The sequence below is a fragment of the Schistocerca serialis genome, chromosome 2 (assembly GCF_023864345.2).
Source record: "Schistocerca serialis cubense isolate TAMUIC-IGC-003099 chromosome 2, iqSchSeri2.2, whole genome shotgun sequence".
In the NCBI taxonomy this organism is placed as follows: domain Eukaryota; kingdom Metazoa; phylum Arthropoda; class Insecta; order Orthoptera; family Acrididae; genus Schistocerca; species Schistocerca serialis.
In genome coordinates, this window is record NC_064639.1 from 33523957 (window position 1) to 33545331 (window position 21375).

The window sequence follows — 21375 nt, forward strand, 5'->3', positions numbered from 1 at the left end:
AAAAGAAAAATGTTATCGTATAATACTCTGGTAAATCATGGTTCCAAAGTTCAATGTATTTTTATGTAATTTAGTAACAGATTGATCATACTTTTATTGTTTATAACTGCAACATAATTATTCTTTGCGTATTATATTTTATATGAAATTAAAATTTTCTCCGTATCTAAAAAATATAGTTTCTCTGTTGGATAGATCCATATTAATTCAAAACTTATTATGCATGCGATGGACTGGATATCAGGGATGATTAAGGGAAAGATACTTTCATAATTTGGGTTAAGAGTAATTTCGTCTTTGGTTTCATTAATTTGTTTAATATGTTATGATAAAAAGCTAAATTCCCTTCTCCATTCTATTTTTAGAAATTATTTCCATCAACAAATCAAAACTATTTTCCATTTTCAAGTTGGATACTACTTCTTTGTTTCTTTCTTTCAAGGATTAAGCTATTGATGTTCCAAACTCTCAAACAAAAGTCCCTTCTTTTCCAACATCTTCCAATATCTGTCTGTCCCATTCAGGTTGTAGTTAAGGGTCTTCTGGAAAAATTTTGAAATTTGTTACTAATAATAATCTGCACAAATCATTGCAATAAAGGCTCTTCCATCTTCTCACAGATGCTTACAAATCTCAGCAGTAAGTATCTTTCATTGTGAAGGTACTGTTACTGCATTGCCATGTTGTTTGCATTCGACAGAGAAAGTTCAGTTGTGTCGGTAATTGAAGTACCATACACTATTAATAAACCTTATTCACATGGATGTATTAATTATAACTGCTGTTAGACAAAATTTCTTACTTGTCATAGCTCAAGCAGAAGAGATACCAGTGTCAGGCACAGGCATTTGGAATGCTTCAGCATGAGGATACACTTCAGGTGAAAAATATATCTAGGATGATAACTGAAATGTCAATACCAATCTCTCTCTATTGGAGAAGCTTACAAAAAAGTGAGTTTATTCTGAGCCTTAAGTTTCCTTTCAACTGTAATACCAATTGTTGGACTTGAAGACTAACACTACAGTAAAACTGTTCTTTGGTCATCTTTATTTATGAGTTAAAATTATATCAAGATGTCATTAATTATTCTGATTTGTGGCACAGTGTGAGAAAAAGAGGATTGGTGAATAAAGCAGTAAAGAGTCAACAACTCAGAGGTTTGGAGTATGTTCCCTGGCTTCTTAAAGGATTCTCCTAGATTACTCTTACTTTAATGTGTGACAGTAGGGTGTGAATGGGAATGAGCCAGGTTGTACTGTGTTTAAGATATCATCTTCAAAAATAGGCTCTTCTAAATTGGCTGGATGAGCTCATTCTCATTCAGTATGCTGAAGCTGATTAATATGTGCTTTATCTTCATCATTTCATTAAAAAATCAAAGAAAAAAGATGAAGAATTTGAATCAAAATTTCTCTTCCAGATTACAACACAGTGGTCAATAGTACCAGGAAGAACAATTAATGCAAACAAAAATGCCCTTTTGTTAAATTTTTTAAAATTTTTCATTGATCTCTGCGTCTTAGCCTCTTCTTATCCAATTGTGTGCTGATGGAAAGCTATCCACGAAAGCAGAAATTCCTTAATGGTTTTGTTGCTACTTTCCATGTGTGATAAATGTGTCAATCTTCATTAATTTTAATTTGATTTTTAGTGTCAAAATTAAATTTCATACTACTTGGCGTGACTCACGGAAGCAGAGGGAAAGAAATGTGATCTGCTGAGTGACTTGAAGAAAAACTGTTCTCACTGGCAACAAATAGTGTATCAGGGAATCTTGGAATCTTTCTCAAACAGATTGAAGCAATGTTATCAAAATTGTACAGAAAAAAAAATTCAGCCGTAATACTAGGCGACTTTAATGTAAATTTCCTGAATGAAAGTTATGACAGAATGGAGCTGGAGCAACTAATGAGCTGTTACAATCTACCGCAAGTAGTTGAATTTCCCACTAGGATAACTGACCACTCCAGTACTCTAATTGATAATGTGTTTGTTGATAAGTCTAGGCACAGTAGCTTGACAGCCAGTCAAGTCCTAAATGGGCTGTCAGACCGTGATGCTATACTTCTGACAATCCCCCATTTAAATCTTAACAGAAAACCAAAAGCTATCTGGAAAAATGTGAGACCAATAAATAAAGAAACAATGGAGACATACAGGCAGAAGCTACAGTTAGTTGACTGGTCTGAAATATTCAACTCAGCAGATGTCAACACAAAATTTAATGTATTTATTAATTTAACATCAAATCTTTTTGAGGAGGTGTTTCCAAATAAGAGTCAGAGAAAATCAATGTAACCCTGCATTTAAGCCATGGATTACCCAGGGCATCAAAATTTCATGTAAAGCAAAAAGAGAATTGTATGCTTCAGCCAGACAGTCTAACAGTACTGCAGTGATGGAGCAATATAAAGTGTACTCTAAGATATTAAGGAAGGTGATCCAGAAATCTAAAAGTATGTATCTAAAAAAGGAAATTGACAAATCAAATAACAAAATGAAAACCATATGGAAATATGTTAAAAGCGAGACGGGCTAAAGCCTATCTGCCAAAGAAGTGATTAGCTTAAGAACTGGGAGCCTTTCGGTGGATGCTCCCGAAATGGTGGCTAATATCTTTAACAATCATTTCCTAACAGTCGCCAACCAAATGAGATGCCAGGGTTCTGTAAAGAAAGCTACAGAATACTTGTATAACACCTTAACTAACAATATAATAGAAGGAAACATTCCACGTGGGAAAAATTATATATAAAAACAAAGATGAGGTGACTTACCGAACAAAAGCGCTGGCAGGTCGATAGACACACAAACAAACACAAACATACACACAAAATTCAAGCTTTCGCAACAAACTGTTGCCTCATCAGGAAAGAGGGAAGGAGAGGGGAAGACGAAAGGAAGTGGGTTTTAAGGGAGAGGGTAAGGAGTCATTCCAATCCCGGGAGCGGAAAGACTTACCTTAGGGGGAAAAAAGGACAGGTATACACTCGCACACACGCACATATCCATCCACGCATACAGACACAAGCAGACATATTTAAAGACCAAATGTCTGCTTGTGTCTGTATGTGTGGATGGATATGTGCGTGTGTGCGAGTGTATACCTGTCCTTTTTTCCCCCTAAGGTAAGTCTTTCCGCTCCCGGGATTGGAATGACTCCTTACCCTCTCCCTTAAAACCCACTTCCTTTCGTCTTCCCCTCTCCTTCCCTCTTTCCTGATGAGGCAACAGTTTGTTGCGAAAGCTTGAATTTTGTGTGTATGTTTGTGTTTGTTTGTGTGTCTATCGACCTGCCAGCGCTTTTGTTCGGTAAGTCACCTCATCTTTGTTTTTATATATAACCTTAACTAACAAAATAGATGAGATGCATCTTCTAAAAACTACAGTGATAGAATTAGAAAAAATAATTATGTCTTTAAAATGTAAAAATTCTGCTGGAGTTGACAACATTTACAGCAAGTTACTGAAATACTGTTGTAAAGAAATAAGTACAGACCTCTGATATTAGTAATACGTCATTGGAAGAAGGTGTTTTTTCCGACAGGCTAAAATATGGGCTTATACGACCAATTTATAAAAAGGGAGAAAAGACTGAGGCTACAAACTATCGACCAATTTCATTACTCTCAGTTTTCTCCAAGGTACTAGAGAAATTGATGCGTAGCAGAATGGTTGAGCATCTTAGTAAATATAACATCCTCAGCAGTAGCCAGTTGGCTTTCGGAAAGGGGTATCAACTGTGGATGCAATACATGCCTTTGTTGACAATGTTATGGAAGCCATAAATAATAATATGATGACGGTTGGAATATTTTGTGACCTGTCAAAAGCTTTTGACAGTGTAAGTCACCTTATTCTTTTAAGTAAAGCCAAGACCCTAGGAATGGGTGGAACCATAGGCACGTGGCTTGAATCCTATCTGTGTGGTAGAAAGTAGAAGTAATCATGGAAGGACTGCATGGTGGCCAGTTATCTTCAGAATGGGGCTCCATTACTGCAGCAGTACCCCAAGGCTCAGTATTGGACCCACTCCTCTTTCTAATATTTATAAATGACTTAGCACTATGTACAGAATATGGGAAAATACTCGTGTTTGCTGACGACACCACCTTATCAGTTAATAATCTCTCAGTGAATGTGCCAAATGAGGCTGCAAATAAAGCTTTTGCAGATTTGACAAACAGGTTTGAAACCAATGGCCTTACAGTGAACATAAAAAAGACAAATTACATTCATTTCTCTTCTAACACAAATGTTACTAATGAAATGAACCTAAAAATGGGTGAGCACGAGATTTTGAAGGTTGAGTCCTCCAAATTCTTGTGTCTGCATATAGATAGCAAAATGAAGTGGCATCACCATATTCAAGATCTGTGCAAAAGGCTAAGCTCAGCAGCATTTGCCTTAAGAATAATTTCAGACACTAGGGAAATGAGCACAATAAAAACTGCATATTTTGGCTGTTTTCACAAACTTATGGCCTATGGTATAATATTTTGGGGAAATCAACCAATAGCAAAAAAAGTGTTCCAAGCACAGAAGCAATTTCTAGTTCACCTCCTGCTACCTTGAGTATTACTGAATTTTCATCATGAATTTATATTATTTCTTCAAAATATACCAATTATAATAATTGCTAATTGCCAAATTCACCAGCCTATTACTGGCTGAGCCTCCAAAAAGGGGGGAAGGAGGGATTAGGTAGCCTGGAACAGGTAGATTTTTGCTGACTGATGATTGGCCTTTAACTCTGAAATGGAAGGAAATTTAAATGAATCACAAAGTCAACTTGTTTAAAATGTTTCAAACACACCTGCATTCAGACCTTTTAGTGATGAATCCTTCGCCGATATGCTTTGAAAATGTGAGAATTGTGTGTGGAGTACATCCTAGGCACTCGTGCAGGGATCTGTTTAGAGCTATACAAATCCTTACAACACCTGCCCAATATATTTTTTCCCTGATGTGCTTTGTTTCAAAAAATAGCAACTTATTCAAAATCAATAGCTCTTACCACAGTTATAACACTCGAAGGAAACTGGATATCCATTATGAGCTAAAAACGAAAAGCATGGTCCAGAAGGGGGTACTATACAGTGGCACCAAGATTTTTAATGCCCTCCCACTGCACATTAAAGAACTGGTTGGAAACATGCCCAAGTTTAAAGAAAATCTGAAGCAGTTCCTTTTAGATGAATCTTGTTACAGTATTGATGAATTTCTTAACAAAAATGCATAGAATCTCTTGTTTGTGCTTAACCTTACTGTGTGACCTCTACAATTGATTAATCATACTATGTAAGTACAGTGTAACTCAATACAATACCCAAATTTATGTATGACTGTATATTCTTTCAGATGTCCTGTATCTTAACTAATATGTAAGGGTATATGCTAAACTTCAGTTTCTTTAATCTAATGATAAGATCAATGCATCTGTGCACAAAACAATAATCTGTAAAAACCGTGACTCGTTCTATGTCCAGGGATATTTTCCCATATGGATCTATGGAACACGAAATAAATAAATAAAAACAAATAAAAAGTATGTGCAGGATACTGTTAACTGTTCACACACAGTATCAATGTAACTCTAATATTCATTCATATTTACTTGGAAAATGAATGGTGTCCGTGTGCTACCTAACATAGCACATTTAGGCTCATTGTTTGTACTTCTAATTATCTAACAGAGCTCGTAATTCATATAACTTTAATATCAACAAGATATTAAACCTAAACCATTCCTTCTTTCACTCATTCCATCTATCTATCTTTCTTTCTTTCTTTCTTCTATGTCCTATATCCTGCAGTGCAGCCACAAAACAAAATTTCATTTATGAGGTACTGTAATTAGGTACAAACTATTCAGCTTTTCGTGACCATCATATATATCATTTTCCATCATTTTCAAAGCATATCGGCGAAGGATTCATCACTAAAAGGTCTGAATGCAGGTGTGTTTGAAACATTTTAAGCAAGTGGACTTTGTGATTCATTTAAATTTCCTTCCATTTCAGAGTTACTTTTCCTCATTTACATAGATGATCTTGTTGAACGTATGAGCCAACAAAAAACTATCCTGTTTGCTGATGATACAAGCATAGTGTTGACTGGATCTAGCCCTGAATCCCTTCAGACAATATCTGACAACTCTATGGAAAAACTTTCTGAGTGGTTTAACAAAAATGGCCTAATTGTTAATAGTGGGAAAACTGTATGTATCAACTTCCATCTAATTCCCACATCCAGTCAAAAAACTATCCAAGTAAAGTTAAATAACGATAAAATTGAAAATGTAAATGCAACAAAATTTTTGGGTCTATGGGTCCAACAAAATTTAAAATGGGACACACATATAAACAACTTATCAAAGAACCTCTCATCATTGTGCTATGGACTAAGAATACTAAAATCTACTGCAAGTAAATCCACACTAATGCAAGCATACCATGCGCAGTTCCACTCATTGCTCCGCTATGGAATCATCTTTTGGGGAAATTCAACTCACAGCACAAATATATTTAAACTACAAAAAAGAGCACTGAGGATAATCTGTGGCCTCAAAAAGCTGGAATCCTGTAAATGTCAATTTATAAAACTTAATGTTCTAAGCATCCCATCCCTATTCATTCAAGAAACAGTCCTATTCACCAGGGAATACCTCTCAAGAACAGGCAAATTAATCCGAAACAATGATATACATGCTCATTATACCAGAGGGCAATCTAATATCCATCAATTTTTTTCAAGGACATCATCATACCAAAAATATATAACTCATCTGGGTGTCGTATTACACAATAAAATTCCAGAACAAATAAAAACTGCTCCAGATCCAATATTTAAAAATAAACTAAAGGCATTTCTGACAAAGCACTGTTTCTATTCAGTACAAGAATTCCTGGAAATGAAAAATTATAAAGTTCCTTTGTAAAATACTGTGATTAGAGTAAAACATTCTGTAGGCAAAATAATAACCTAATTTCTACTATACACAACTATGTTTCAGTTTCACTTCCCAAAATTTTAACTTAATTGTCTGTGAAATCTCAATGTTAATTTCATGTTTAATGTAGTTTTTAAATGACATTGTCCTTCTGTTGTGTTTCCAGTTGACATTTTCACTATTCTGTAATCTCAGTGATTATTTGTGTAAATTTAAAGTAGCACTACATTGCCTACATGTTTCTTAGTTCCCCATGTAAATTGTTTGTATTCTCTGTATGTGAAGTCACTATATTCATCAACGAACAATTTTGTGTACATTTTTTAAAATGGCAGTCCATTGCCTATTTTTTTTCTCCAAACTACATATTTGTTAAGAAAAATGACTTGTCCTATATCATGTGTACTTTGTTCAATATGTGATCCACAGGATAAATAAAAAAATAAATAAATAAAATAAAATCATCAGTCAGCAAAATCTACCTGTTCCAGGCTACCTAATCCCTCCTTCCCCCCTTTTTGGAGGCTCAGCCAGTAATAGGCCGGTGAATTTGTCAATTAGCAATTATTATAATTGGTATATTTTGAAGAAATAATATAAATTCATGATGAAAATTCAGTAATACTCAAGGTAGCAGGAGGTGAACTAGAAATCAGCAGTATATTACCATCAAAACGATATAGATGATTGGGAAATTCGTGTTTTCTAACATAGTGCATTAGCGAGTTTAAGGTATAAGGATATGCCACATTCTTCAAAAAGTAAAATATATGAAAGAGTTCCAATCTGGATGTTAAGAAATATTGAAAGTGATCATTACTAGTATTCAGTGTAATTTAAAAAACGACTACAATATTTATTTTTGAATACCTAGTTGTGCAACGTTCAAGAGTTAAATGTAGAACTAATGGTATTGTGACTGTTTTGTTGAAGGCTTTTACTAAACAATAATTTGGAGTAAGGTACAAATGTTATCATTCTTGTAAGTATATCATACTGCATTAAGTGGTATTTGTTTATTCCTATTGTATTTTGTCAATACTTCAGTCTGTTTCAAAAGCTACATGTTTCTCCTCTTGCAGGACGGTGTTGTTTTTGACGGACTGCTTGATGTTTACCATCACATCCATATGGGAAATTGTGCTGAAAATACAGCTAAGAATTATGGGTTTTCTCGTGAAGATCAAGACCAATATGCATTAAACAGCTACAAAAAAAGTGCAGAGGCATACAAAACAGGGGCATACAAAGATGAATTGGTACCTGTTAGTGTACCGCAGAAGAAAGGTGAGTATTTAACTTTCACATGTCTGCAATTAGTTGACACAATGATCCAATTATTTAGATATTAAAAGAGCATAGACAGGAAATGTGTGAAGGTGCAACTGATGGCTGTGAACGTATATTATTTGAAAAAGTACACCTCACAGACTGCCCTGTCCATAGGAATCATAAGGGGGAGTTCTAAGCTGGCTATTTAGAACCAATATTGATAATAGCTGGTTAAGAAGTGAGTAGAGAAAAGCAGTCGGTCATTTTTCTTCTGTTTTAGGTTCCATGGAAAGATAGACAAGTTCTACTCTTGTATGTTTTCAGCCAGGATGTGACCTACCATTTGTAATTAGCCAGGCTTTGACCTACCACTTGTAATTTCACAGATTAAAGAAACTGTGCTGTATCATATTAGTGAAATCTTAATTTTGTAACCAAAAAGTAGTTTCTATATAATTTCCTGAAGTTTTCTGTGATGGAGCTAATGACGAGAGCAAGTGATTCTTTTGTCAGCTATTCCCGAAGAAACACTGGATGTTGGCCTGCTATGTAAAAGTTTGTTGTTATTAGATAAGCTACAGTCATTCAACATATGAACTATTAAGAACTTCCAGTCACTGATTTTAAGCAACTATAGTCTCTGACTAGGGGGACTGATTGGCATTGTCCCACGTTGCCTCCATTGCCTTTTGAGTGTGCTGTGATGAGTACTAATTTTACTACAGCTTGTGGCTTTCAGAAATAATAATTCCTCTTCAGTTTTTCATTGTTTTTCTTAAGATTCCCTACTACTTCCTTCCTCCCCTCCCTCTGTGTATGCACACATTTTCTGTCTCACCCACGTGTCCTGGTAGACCTGACTGCGTTATATTTAAAGCTTTGTTTTTTGCTCTAAATTTTAGATTTTAGGTTATCACAAAATTGTAAATATATGATAGCTAAATATTAATTGTGAAATAAGGGAATAAAGAAGAAAATGGAACCTGAGACAACTAAATATCTCGAAAATGACACATCGCACAAAAAAAGTTTTGAGGTCAAAGTTGATATTCGTAAAGGGGATATCTGCTTGTGCTAAAACTGGCATCCTCCTGACCACTGCTCCTGCATGGGCAAGGTCAACTTTGTATTTTCGTATGGGAATTCCCCACTTTTATTGCATATTTGGATTCTACACCAAAAAATATGTATGGTTCACTCAAACCATTGTTTCCCATTCTTGATAGATGTTCCTGTTTTTGCAACTAAGAACCATCACATGTGGTTCTACGTTTCATTTACAATGTAAATTTTACATTATGTAGGGCCTGCAGCATAGCATGTCATAATAAGACACAATGAAAATGAAAGCTTCAAAACTGGCTGCAGTAAGGTAATATATTTTTAATATTTTGCAGGATAGGCCTATTTAGGCTTATTGTCATTATCAAGTGACATCTAGTAGGAAGTGACAGCCATATGGCATCTATAGTAATTTTTTTCTCTGTTAAGAATAATATTTTTTGTAGTTACGAAATGTAAAAATTAAGTTTTTGGCAGATATTTTGGCATTTCAGTATTTTGACAGTTCTTTAGCATAATACTATATACATGTATAGCATATAGCACATGTGGGATGTCAAAATATCTGTCAAAAACATATTTTTTTATGTTCTGTAATTACAAAAAATATTATACTTATCACTACTTGACAAAAAAATTACTACAAGTGCGATATGGTTGTCAATTCCAACTAGACATCCATTGATAATGGCAGTAAGCCAAAACACACCTGTCGTGTGATATATTAAAAATATGTTACTTCATTGCAGCTAGTTTTGGAGCTTTCATTTGCATTATGATGTAAATGTGATATTTTGTGTTCTAATAGTTGATACTGGTTTTCAAGTGTTGTAAATATGATTGTACAGTAAAAATAATATGGCAAGACATTTACACGTCTGGCAGATGAGCTACTTGCATGGTAACATAATTATCTGTTCCCTATGAGGTTGATTATGGCAAGTCCCAAACCATCAGAATGCATGATTTTGGTGGCTACCCTCAAAACCTGCCATCAGGATGACTAATTCCTGTATGTGTATTTTTCCATCCAGCTGCCGTAACACTCGTGGTGGCTGTTTTGGCCATTGGTGGAATACAAACCACAATCATTGTAATAGAATAAAATGTCCATGACATTATAGTAACAGGCACATCTGCCATGGATACTCACTGAAATCAACCACCTCAATGGTGAGGGCAAATGGTGAAGGCTCAGAGATATCAAGCATCTCAGTGGGAACAGAAAAATATTATATCCAGGTTGTTGTTCCTGCACCACACTAAATGTAGTTTCTAACCAGACATTGAAATGGCTAACTGTATTGTTCTGTACACTCAAATTTGCAACATTAAAGTAAATTTCAAACATAAATATCAACCATTAGAACACCAAGGCTGACATTTACTTTGTATGAAATGTGGAATCAAATGTGTTGATTGCAAAAACAGGCACACTTGATATTTGTCGATTACAGCACCAGCTAGCATGAATCTGAAGCAATGTTCTGAATAAACCATACATAGTTTTTGGCATAGAAACCAAATAAACAGTAATAGGGGAAAAGGAGGGGGGGGGGGGGGGGGGGCTTCCCATTTGAAAATAGAGTTGACCTCACCCCATATAGAAAGGGTGGTTAGGAGGTGGCCAGTTGTAGCACCGACTGATGTCCCAGTTACTGATATTAACTTTTCACCTTAAACGGTCTTTTTGTATACCATGTCAATTTAGAGATATTTACTTGTCTCAAGTTAAAACATACACCCTGTATAGCAGTGGCATTGCATTTGTATTTTACTGTTTTTTGTTTTTTTTTTTGTACTCTTGCAGGGAAGCCAGACCTAGTTATTTCTGAAGATGAAGAATTCAGAAGGGTCGACTTTGATAAGTTTACAAAACTTAAACCAGCATTTCAGGTAAGGCATTCATTAAATTTGTTCTTCCTCTCTGTAGTAATGTCACTTGATATATAAAAAGTGTTGCTTAAATGCTGGTATTCTGTTATCTAATAGTCCCAGGTTACTTTCAGTTCTTCAGGCCTTACACTTTTGTCATTTAACCATGTTTGCTTCTAGAAGAAAATCAGTTTAGGAGCAAAAAGAATTTATGTTCCTCAGGGCTGTCCCTCAGCTGTGTTATGATATTAAAGAATCCTTCATCTGCTTTAGTGTGGACCATTCAGCATTATTAAGCATATTTATTTCCTCTTCATGTGGAATTGAACATTGTCATTCTATTATTAATTTAAAACTGCTCACTGAAGTGGTTTTCCCCTCTCATGTTGTTGGAAGTGCCAGCTCTAGAAGCATGTTTGTGGTGCTCACTGGGCTACATGCCTGGCTATTATTCCAAAGGCCTGGGGTGTTTGATTGTCAGTTGACCCTAGGGGTTTGTGTTCCGTCACTTTACCACTTCTTTCACTTCTGAAGTGATTTCTATAAGTGAGAAATGTTGAGTTCAGCCACAATTCAGGGGCTACATCTAATTGTAGGTCCTCCAAAACCTGATTAAGTTTGTGTGAAGGTTATAAGAACTGTGGTGTTGAAACCACCCTTCAGATTGAAGACAGATTTACTTACATGCAGCTTTCCCATAATATTGAAATCTTCCAGCTGATTTGTGAGCATGTGCGTCAGATTGATATATGAGGTGAAACTGCAGTTAGTCTCCTAAACATTTGTGACAGGGCAGGATTGCTTCTCTTATAGAATCGGTGATATGCTGATAATAAAAAAAATGTTTTGAAATTTGTGTTTATACAATATAAAAAGGAAAGAATCATGTGGCATTATAGGGAGACCCTCAGAGGTAATTTCAGCTGCGTGATTGGAAAGAGTTTTCTTCTTCCGCACACATTGGGTACTTTCTACATGGTTTATGAGACTTGTTTTCAGTGTATCTTTCGAGTGCAGGTGACTGTAGTGGCTCTGTGGTATCATGATTGTTTTTTTTAATGATGATGAGAGCAGGAAAAGGTTGAGTCCCAATGCTAGCACATAACAGCTCCCCTTGAATAGCATGAAGGGGCCTGTCTGGTCTAATGTTGTTATCAAACAGGTGAATCACCATTTAAAGTGTCAAGTGCTCTCACTTTATGATTTCTAAGACACTGCAGCTATGTTTGAAACTGAATCCATGACACTGGTACCAAGTCTGGTAGTCTTGAATTTCACACCATCACCTCTCCTCCCCTTGCCATCCAAACAATTGTGGTTAAAATTTCTTCTACCATCAGCACTAAAAATGACTGCTTCATGGTCATAAACCACCACATATGCATGTCAGTTAACTCTGCTAAAGATATCCAACATAAATTCATAGTGTTGACATTTTGATTTCAATATGTCTTTCATAAGGACCTCTGGATGGCTGACTGACATCATGCACTCTTCTCCTTATTAAAATGTCCTTGAGCATCATACTAATTTAAATGTACTGGTTTGTAACTGCTTTGTATAAATATGTCAGATGGCATTACAATCAGTCAAGGTGGCACCCTGTTTATGGGCATTATTTTGTTTTTCTTCTTTATTGTGAAAGCATGTGAGCGTTTGAATTATTACAACTATTACTTAATGCAGTGAATATTATCAGTTGAGTTAAGATCTAGTTTGTGTGAGCTGGAATATGCTGAACATTTTTTAAAAGTCTCTTTATGCTGGTGTGTTTTCTGCTTATGTTCAAGAAAAGTATGTGGTTGTATCCATTATATTATATGTGGGAATATACTTTGTGACAAAAGCTAAATTGGATGATTTTGACATGTCTTGATTCAGATTTGACTTTGACTGGTTACCACAGAGTTCACTTGTGATATGAATAATAGCTGTGTATGGGAGGTATAAATATTTTGGTATTTATTTTATTTTTTACTTTTCAGAAAGAGAATGGCACAGTAACTGCTGGAAATGCATCTACACTAAATGACGGAGCAGCAGCATGTGTCCTCATGACAGAATCTGCTCTGAAAAAATTTGGCTGTAAACCACTAGCAAGAGTGGTTGCTTTTAAGGATGCAGCAACAGAACCTATAGATTTTCCAATTGCACCTGCTTTTGCTATTCCAAAGGTACATTTCCACATTGCTTACAATTAATGAATGTTTTTGTAGTTTAGATTAAAGTTACAAGAATATATATATGATAGAGACTATACATTTCTTACAGCTGGTTTTGTTGATGATGTATTCTATTACCCATTCCATTTCTGTAAGGTCTTCCTTCACAGTAGTGAAGAAATAAATAAAGGAATTATTTTCTGCTCTCTGATTGTTACATATTCAATGTTGAGCACACTGTAATACATTAATGAATCTACTTATTTTTTTTGTAAATGGTTGGTTAAAAAAGATGTTTCCATTTCAGTTGCTGGAGACCAGTGGTGTGAAAAAAGATGACATTGCCCTTTGGGAAATAAATGAGGCATTTAGTGTTGTTGTTCTAGCTAACATCAAGATACTAGACCTTGATCCAAGTAAGGTCAATGTGCATGGTGGAGCAGTGAGCTTGGGTCATCCTATAGGGTATGTGTTAATCTGATTTTAGTACAAGTGACATTAATAGTTGTTGTTCTGTATTCTGCATAGATAATGCTTATGTGAAGAAGTAACACATTGTGTACTTTCTTAAAGTTTGTACCTCGGACGTCTTTGTGGTACTAATGTTTTCATTACGGAAACTGTTCCTGCTCTCTGGAAACCTGTTGTTTAAATTTCCAGTACTGTAAATTATTTGCAGTATTTTACTCAGCTCAATGTAATAAATAAACATCATTTGCTCATAATACTCATGATGGTGAACAGTCAATTACACATTATAGCTTTCGGCCAAATCCTACACACACACACAGATTCACACAAGCAAACACACCTCATGCACCCATGACTGATACCACTGCAGCTCTGACTGGAATGTCACTGCTGTCAAGTGAATAGCAATCTGGAGTGGGTGGGGAAGGCAGAGGGAAAGCAGGGTATGGGTGGGGAGGATGAATGCAGTCTGGCGGGGCATGCAGGGACAACATGGCAACCTGCCCCCCCCCCCCCCCCCCCCCCCTGCCTCTCCCCCCATGGGGCTCCCTTTGATAGGTTCATGCTTGGCTACCATGGGACCCCAGCCTTTGCAACATCTTTTCAATTCCATGCTGTGTGTCTATCTGCTTGCTATTTTTTTCCTTTCCCTTGGGGAACATGTCTGGGATGTTGTTGCAAATGTGTTCTGCATATTCAGTTGCCGATATCAGAACAGTATCTCCACTGTCTTTCGTTCCTTCCTTCTTTCTTTCTTTTTTGGTTTTTGATTCCTCTTCTCTTATCTTTCCTCTGCTTCAGTGTTTGAGGTTCTGCTTCAGTGTTTGAGGTTCCTCTTTTTATTCTTCCTCCCTGTGCACTTCTGAAGACCAACCCACATGCTTGATACATAACAAGTGACTGGGTAATGCGTAATTCCCAGTCCCAGGTTGAAAGGTAGGGTTCGTACATACCCCCTGGTAAAGGCAGGCCCAGGGAGGGTTGATTGCCTGAGTTGCTGCTGTCCTAAATTACCAATTGGTCCCTCTGTCAGGTGTTCGGGAGGTGTGAAATGAGATGTGAACAATCACCTAAGGCAGGTGCGCCCCCTTCTGAGGGGGGGCCCCAGTTGGAAGGAGTGCACTATCGGAGACACTGGCAATCGTGGGGGATTTTCTTGCAATCATCTTTTTCACTGTCAGCGTCTACCAAACGTAAATATAATGAGGCTAATGATTCAAAGACCCTCCCTACTGCACCACCGTTCCTCATGGTTTCACATACTGAAGATGGTCTGGCGTATGCTGTGGTAAATCCATTGATTATTGAGAAAGGTGTTGATTCAATTACTGTCTTTCTGAAATCCTGCTGTCATTTACAAAATGGCACTTTGCATTTGAAGACTACTTCTGAATCTCAAGCACAACAACTGCTTGCAGTTTCGGTCCTCCATGGCTATTGTTTTCATGTTGAGGTCCATCAAATGTTGAATTCTTCCCGTGGTGTTATTTACACTAGGTTGCTTAATGGTCTGACTGAGGCACAAATCCAAACATACCTCTCTAATCAGGGCGTCAATGCAGTCCATTGGCTGATGGAAAAAAGTAGATGAATCCTTAGTGTCCCACTTTTGATAGAGTGATTCTATTGTCAAAGATCAATACAGGCTATGAAGTTATCACAGTATGACTGTACATTCTGAACCCGATGCGCTGCTACACTTGACAGTCCTATTGATACCCGACCAAATGTGTAACCTGTAGTAGGGATCCTCATGAGGGCAATCGTCTGCCTCCTTTTCCCCACTGTGTCAACTGTAATGGTGACCATGCTGCCTCCTCCCATGAATGACCCATGTATCTTGATGAGCAGGCTGTCCAGGAGATTTGGGTGAAGGAAATAGTGCCTGTCTGGTCACTTGCAAGTTGTTGGATAGTCAGAAACCCTGCGTTCTAACATCTGACACCTACAGTACTGTTCTTGCTACATCTCGCTCCATAAAGGGCGTGGCCATGTGGACACGCAACCTCAGATTTAGCACTGCAGTTCTGAAATCACCCAGTGTTATGGTAGAACCCCTGTCTCCTCCTCCAGCTGTGCAACAAGCCACCAAACTTTCGCCTCATGAGGCAAAGTCACCTGCTACACAAACAGTAGGCCGGAAAGGACAGAAGGAATACTCCCATGAAGACTTCCTACGTCCCTCCAGCCAACAAACATCTGAGTCTTTCTCTGCCAACTAGAAAATCTCCAAGATGTCAAACAGAGTGAAACGGTCTTCTCCTTCACTGACTCAGAGATCCACTTCGACTGTGTCACCACGTGATACCCTCCCCCCAACCGACCTCTTTCTTGCCAGTGCGCACCCCCAACCATTTTTCTGCCCTGCACGCCGCAGACCGACAGAAGGAAAATGCCGACATCTCTGTAGTACTTGTGGAGCAGGATCCTCCTGCCTCTGTGCCCTATAGCAGTGAATTTCCCAAGGCTGGCACTTGGGAGCTGCTGAGGTGACACCCCTTCATTTTTTCCTTATCATGATTCTCCTCCAATGGAACATTTGTGGCCTTCGATCCAACAAAGAGGACTTATAGCTGCTCGCAGCGCATTGCCGATTCCTGTAAGAGTTCAGGCAGTGTTTGTGCATTCGCACAGAAGAAGAAGATGGTCAAGTGGCCGGTGAGCCTTAACTATATATATATACTAAAATGGTATCTGTTCTTTCGGACATGCAACGCGCCACGAGTAATGAGTATAATGGGCGAGGGCACTACGAATGTGGTGCAGGACAATACGTTCACAATGTGGGTTTCACGGGAGGCGTGCCAGAGATAAATCCCTGCAGTCGTGCTATCCTCTGTGTCCTCAGTAGCTCAGATGGATAGAGCGTCTGCCGTGTAAGCAGGAGATCCCGGGTTCGAGTCTCGGTCGGGGCACACATTTCCATCTGTCCCCGTTGACGTATGTCAATGCCTCTAAGCAGCTAAGAGTGTTCATTTCATTGTAATTTCATTCTAATGAACTGCATGGTCACTGATGGTATCTGTTCTTTCGGACATGCAGGGGCAACAGTCTGGATGATAGACAGATCTGGCCTTGTAACATTGACCAAAACGGCCTTGCTGTGCTGGTACTGTGAACAGCTGAAAGCAAGGGGAAACTAGAACCATAATTTTTCCCAAGGGCGTGCAGCTTTACTGTATGGTTAAGTGGTGATGGTGTCCTCTTGTGTAAAATATTCCAGAGGTAAAATAGTCCCCCATTCGGATCTCCGGGCGGGGGCTACTCAGGAAGACTTCATTATCAGGACAAGGAAAACTGGTGTTCTATGGATCGAAGCGAGGAATGTCAGATACCTTAAGTGGGGAGGTAGGTTAGAAAAATTAAAAAGGGAAATGGATAGATTAAAGTTAGATATAGTGGGAATTAGTGAAGTTTGGTGGCAGGAGGAACAAGACTTCTGGTGAAGTGAATGTACGGTTACAAATACAAAATCAAAAAGGGGTAATGCAGGAGTAGGTTTAATAATGAATAAAAAAAATAGAAGCATGTGCGAGCTACTATGAACAGTATAGTGAATGCATTATTGTAGCCAAGATAGATATGAAGCTCCCACCTACCACAGTAGTACAAGTTTATTTGCCAACTAGCTCCACAAATGACGAAGAGATTGAAGAAATATGTGATGAGATAAAAGAAATTATTCAGATAGTGAAATGGAGACAAAAATTTAATAGTCATGGGGGACTGGAATTCGATAGTAGGAAAAGGAAGAGAAGGAAAAGTAGTAGGTGAATATGGAGTGGGGGTAAGAAATGAAAGAGGAAGCCGTCCGGTAGAACTTTGCACAGAGCAAAGCTTAATCATAGTTAACGCTTCATTTAAGAATCCTGAAAGAAGATTGTATACATGGAAGAGACCTGGAGACACTGAAAGGTTTCAGATAGACTATATAATGACAAGACAGTGATGTAGGAAACAGGTTTTAAATTGTAAGACATTTCTAGGGGCAGATGTGGACTCTGACCACTATTTGTTCATTATGAACTGTTGATTAAAACTCAAGAAACTGAAAAAAGGTGAGAATTTAAGGAGATGGGACGTGGATAAACTGAAAGAACCAGAAGTCGTGGAGAGTTTCAGAGAGAGCATTATGTAACAATTAACAAGACCGGGGGAAAGAAATACAGTGCAAGAGCTATGGGTAGCTTTGAGAGATCAAATAGTGAAGGCAGCAGAGGATCAAGTAGGTAAAAAGACAAAGGCTAGTAGAAATCCTTGGGTAACAGAAGAGATTTTGAATTTAATTGATGAAAGGAATAAATATAAAAATGCAGTAAATGAAGCAGGCAAGAAGGAATACAAACGTCTCAAAAATGAGATGAACAGGAAGTGCAAAATGGCTAAGCAGGGATGGCTAGAGGAGAAATTTAAGGATGTAGAGGCTTATCTCACTAGGGGTAAGATAGATACTGCCTACAGGAAAATTAAGGAGACCTTTGGAAAAAAGAGAACCACGTGCATGAATATCAAGAGCTCAGATGGAAACCCAGTTCCAAGCAAAGAAGGGAAAGCAGAAAGGTGGAAGGAGTATATAGAGGGTCTATACAAAGGCAATGTACTTGAGGGAAATATTATGGAAATGTAATAGGATGTAGATAAAGATGAAATGATGTAGATAAAGATGAAATGGGAAATATGATACTGGTTGAAGAATTTGACAGAGCACTGAAAGACCTAAGTCGAAACAAGGCCCTGGGAGTAGACAACATTCCATTAGAACTACTGGTAGCTGTGGGAGAGCCAGCCCAGACCAAATTCCTCCACCTGGTGAGCAAGATGTGTGAGACAGGTGAAATACCCTTAGACGCCAGGAAGAATATAATAATTCCAATCCCAAAGAAAGCAGGCACTGACAGGTGTGCAAATTACCGAACTATCATCTTAATAAGTCACTGGTGCAAAATACTAACATGAATTCTTTACAGATGAAAGGAAAAACTGATAGAAGTTGACCTCAGGAAAGGTCAGTTTGGATTCCATAGAAATATTGGAACACTTGAGACAATACTGACCCTACGACTTGCCTTAGAAGATAGACTTACATTTCTAACATTTGTAGACTTAAAAGAAAGCTTTTGGCGATATTGACTGGAATACTCGCTCTCAAATTCTGAGGGTGGCAGGGGTAAAATACAGGGAGCAAGGACTATTTACAATTTATACAGAAACCAGATGGCATTCATGCGAGTCGAGAGGCATGAAAGGGAAGCAGTGGTTGGGAAGGGAATGAGACAGGGTTGTAACCTCTTCCTGGTGTTATTCAATCTGTATATTGATCAAGCAGTAAAGGAAAAAAAAGAAAAATTTGAAGTAAGAATTAAAATCCATGGAGAAGAAATAAAAATTTTGAGGTTTGCTAATGACATTGTAATTCTGTCAGAGACAGCAAAGGACCTGGAAGAGGAATGGAATGGTCTTGAAAGGAAGATATAAAATGAACATCAATAAAAGCAAAACGAGGATAATGGAATGTAATCGAATTGAATCAGGTGATACTGAGGGAATTAGACTAGGAAATGATACATTTAAAGTGGTAGATGAGTTTTACTATTTGGGGAGCAAAGTAACTGATGATGGCCAAAGTAAAGAGGATATAAAATGTAGACTGGCAATGGCAAGAAAGCGTTTCTGAAGGAGAGAAATTTGTTCACATTGAGTATAGATTTAAGAGTGAGGAAGTCTCTTCTGAAAATATTTGTGTAGAGTAAGGCCATGTATGGTAGTGAAAAATTGACAATAAATATTTGAGACAAGAAGAGAATAGAGAGTCTTTCAGAATGTGGTGCTACAGAAGAATGCTGAAGATTAGGTGGATAGATCACGTAACTAATGAAGAGGTACTGAATAGAATTGGGGAGAAGAGAAATTTGTGGCACAACTTGACTAGAAGAAGGGATCGGTTGGTAGGACATGTTCTGAGGCATCAAAGGATCACCAATTCATTATTGGAGGGCAGTGTGGAGGGTAAAAATCATAGAGGGAGACAAAGATATGAATACACTAAGCAAATTCAGAAGGATGTAGGTTGCAGTAGGTACTGGGAGATGAAGCAGGGAAAATAAGGAAGGAGAGAAATATAAGGCATGGATCAGATCTATATATTGGTAATTGGAATGTGAGATCCCTATATTGACCAGGAGCACTGAAAGTAATGCTGGATCAAATAATGAATCTGAAGCAAAGTATAATAGCACTACTAAAAATTAGATGTACAGGGTGTGGAGTTTTAGAGAAGAAAGAGGCAAATATATTCTATAGCTGCAGTGAAAGAAATCATGAGCTGAGGAGAGGATTTGTTGTACACCATCAATTAAAGCATCAGGTAATGGGGTTTACACCCATTAGTCCAAGATTATCAACACTCAGGATAAAGAGGAAATTCTTTAACCATTCCATAATTAATCCCCATGCACCAGCAGAAGTATCCGAAGAAGAAGAGAAAGAAGTATTCTATGAATCTTGGGAAAGAGTATATGATGAGTGCCTAGGGCATGATATAACAGCTGGAGACCTAAATGCTCAGGTGGGAAAAGAACATATTTATAGACCGATAATTGGCCCCCACAGCAAACATGCAACACGTAACGAGAACGAAATGAGGCTTATACTGTTCGCAGCATCTAGAAATATGGTAATAGGATCAACACTGTTCCCACATAAAGAAATGCATAAGGGAACATGGAAATCACTGGATGGAAACACAATAAACCAGATCGACCATGTGTCGATAGATTTCAGACACAAATTGGACCTACTGGACGTGAGGAGTCTCCGAGGCCCAAAGATAGATACAGATCATTTTCTGGTATGGACACAGGTGAGGGCAAGAATGTCTAATGCAGCGAAAGCAATCGGCCACAGGCACAAAAATATAATATTACAACGTTAGAATTAGTGAAAGTTAGAGAACAGTATCAGGAGAAGATAACTTGGATTCTGGAATATGTTGGAGAATATAACGATATCGAAGATCAGTGGGAAGTGATAAAAAAGATGATGGGGACATTGGCAAGAGAGATACTTGGAATTGGGACGAGACAAGTAAGACCATCATGGTTTGATACTGACTGTGAAATAGTAACTGAAAAAAAGAACAAAGCATATAGAAGGACACTGCAATCACACTGTACAAGGAGGATAGTAGAAGAAAAATGGAGGATTGAAAACAGGACTCGCCAAAGAAAAAAAGAGACAATGGATGAAAGCAAGTGTCAAAGAAATTGAGCTCATGAGAAGCAAAAATGAAATGAGAAAATTCTATAGAAAGGTGAATGCGACGCAGAAGCCTTTTGGTAGTAAAACAAGCTCAATAAAAGATGAGACAGGGAATATTATAATAAGTGAAGAGAAGGGAATATGCGAAAGATGGTGCAGGTATTTTGATAGTCTCCTCAACCCTAGAATAACTATACCAGGGAATCCAACAGAAATGAATGGGGAAGAGGATCCAGACAACAGTACCCCACCAAATACAGAAGTAGTGAAAACTGCCATGAAGAAATTGAAGGCAGAGAGCTGGAATGAAGCCTTCTGAGA

At 37.7% G+C, this 21375-nt stretch overlaps 1 protein-coding gene across 2 annotated transcripts in view; it reads left to right on the forward strand.

Moving 5' to 3' along the window:
* LOC126456746 (acetyl-CoA acetyltransferase, mitochondrial) overlaps window positions 1-21375 on the forward strand; it is a 108222-nt gene that overhangs the window by 72996 nt on the left and 13851 nt on the right. For both annotated transcript variants that reach the window (XM_050092494.1, XM_050092495.1), the window contains exons 5-8: window positions 8038-8242; window positions 11100-11185; window positions 13150-13338; window positions 13634-13791. In XM_050092494.1, coding sequence (XP_049948451.1) covers window positions 8038-8242; window positions 11100-11185; window positions 13150-13338; window positions 13634-13791 — 638 coding nt within the window. The remainder of the gene's footprint in view (window positions 1-8037; window positions 8243-11099; window positions 11186-13149; window positions 13339-13633; window positions 13792-21375) is intronic.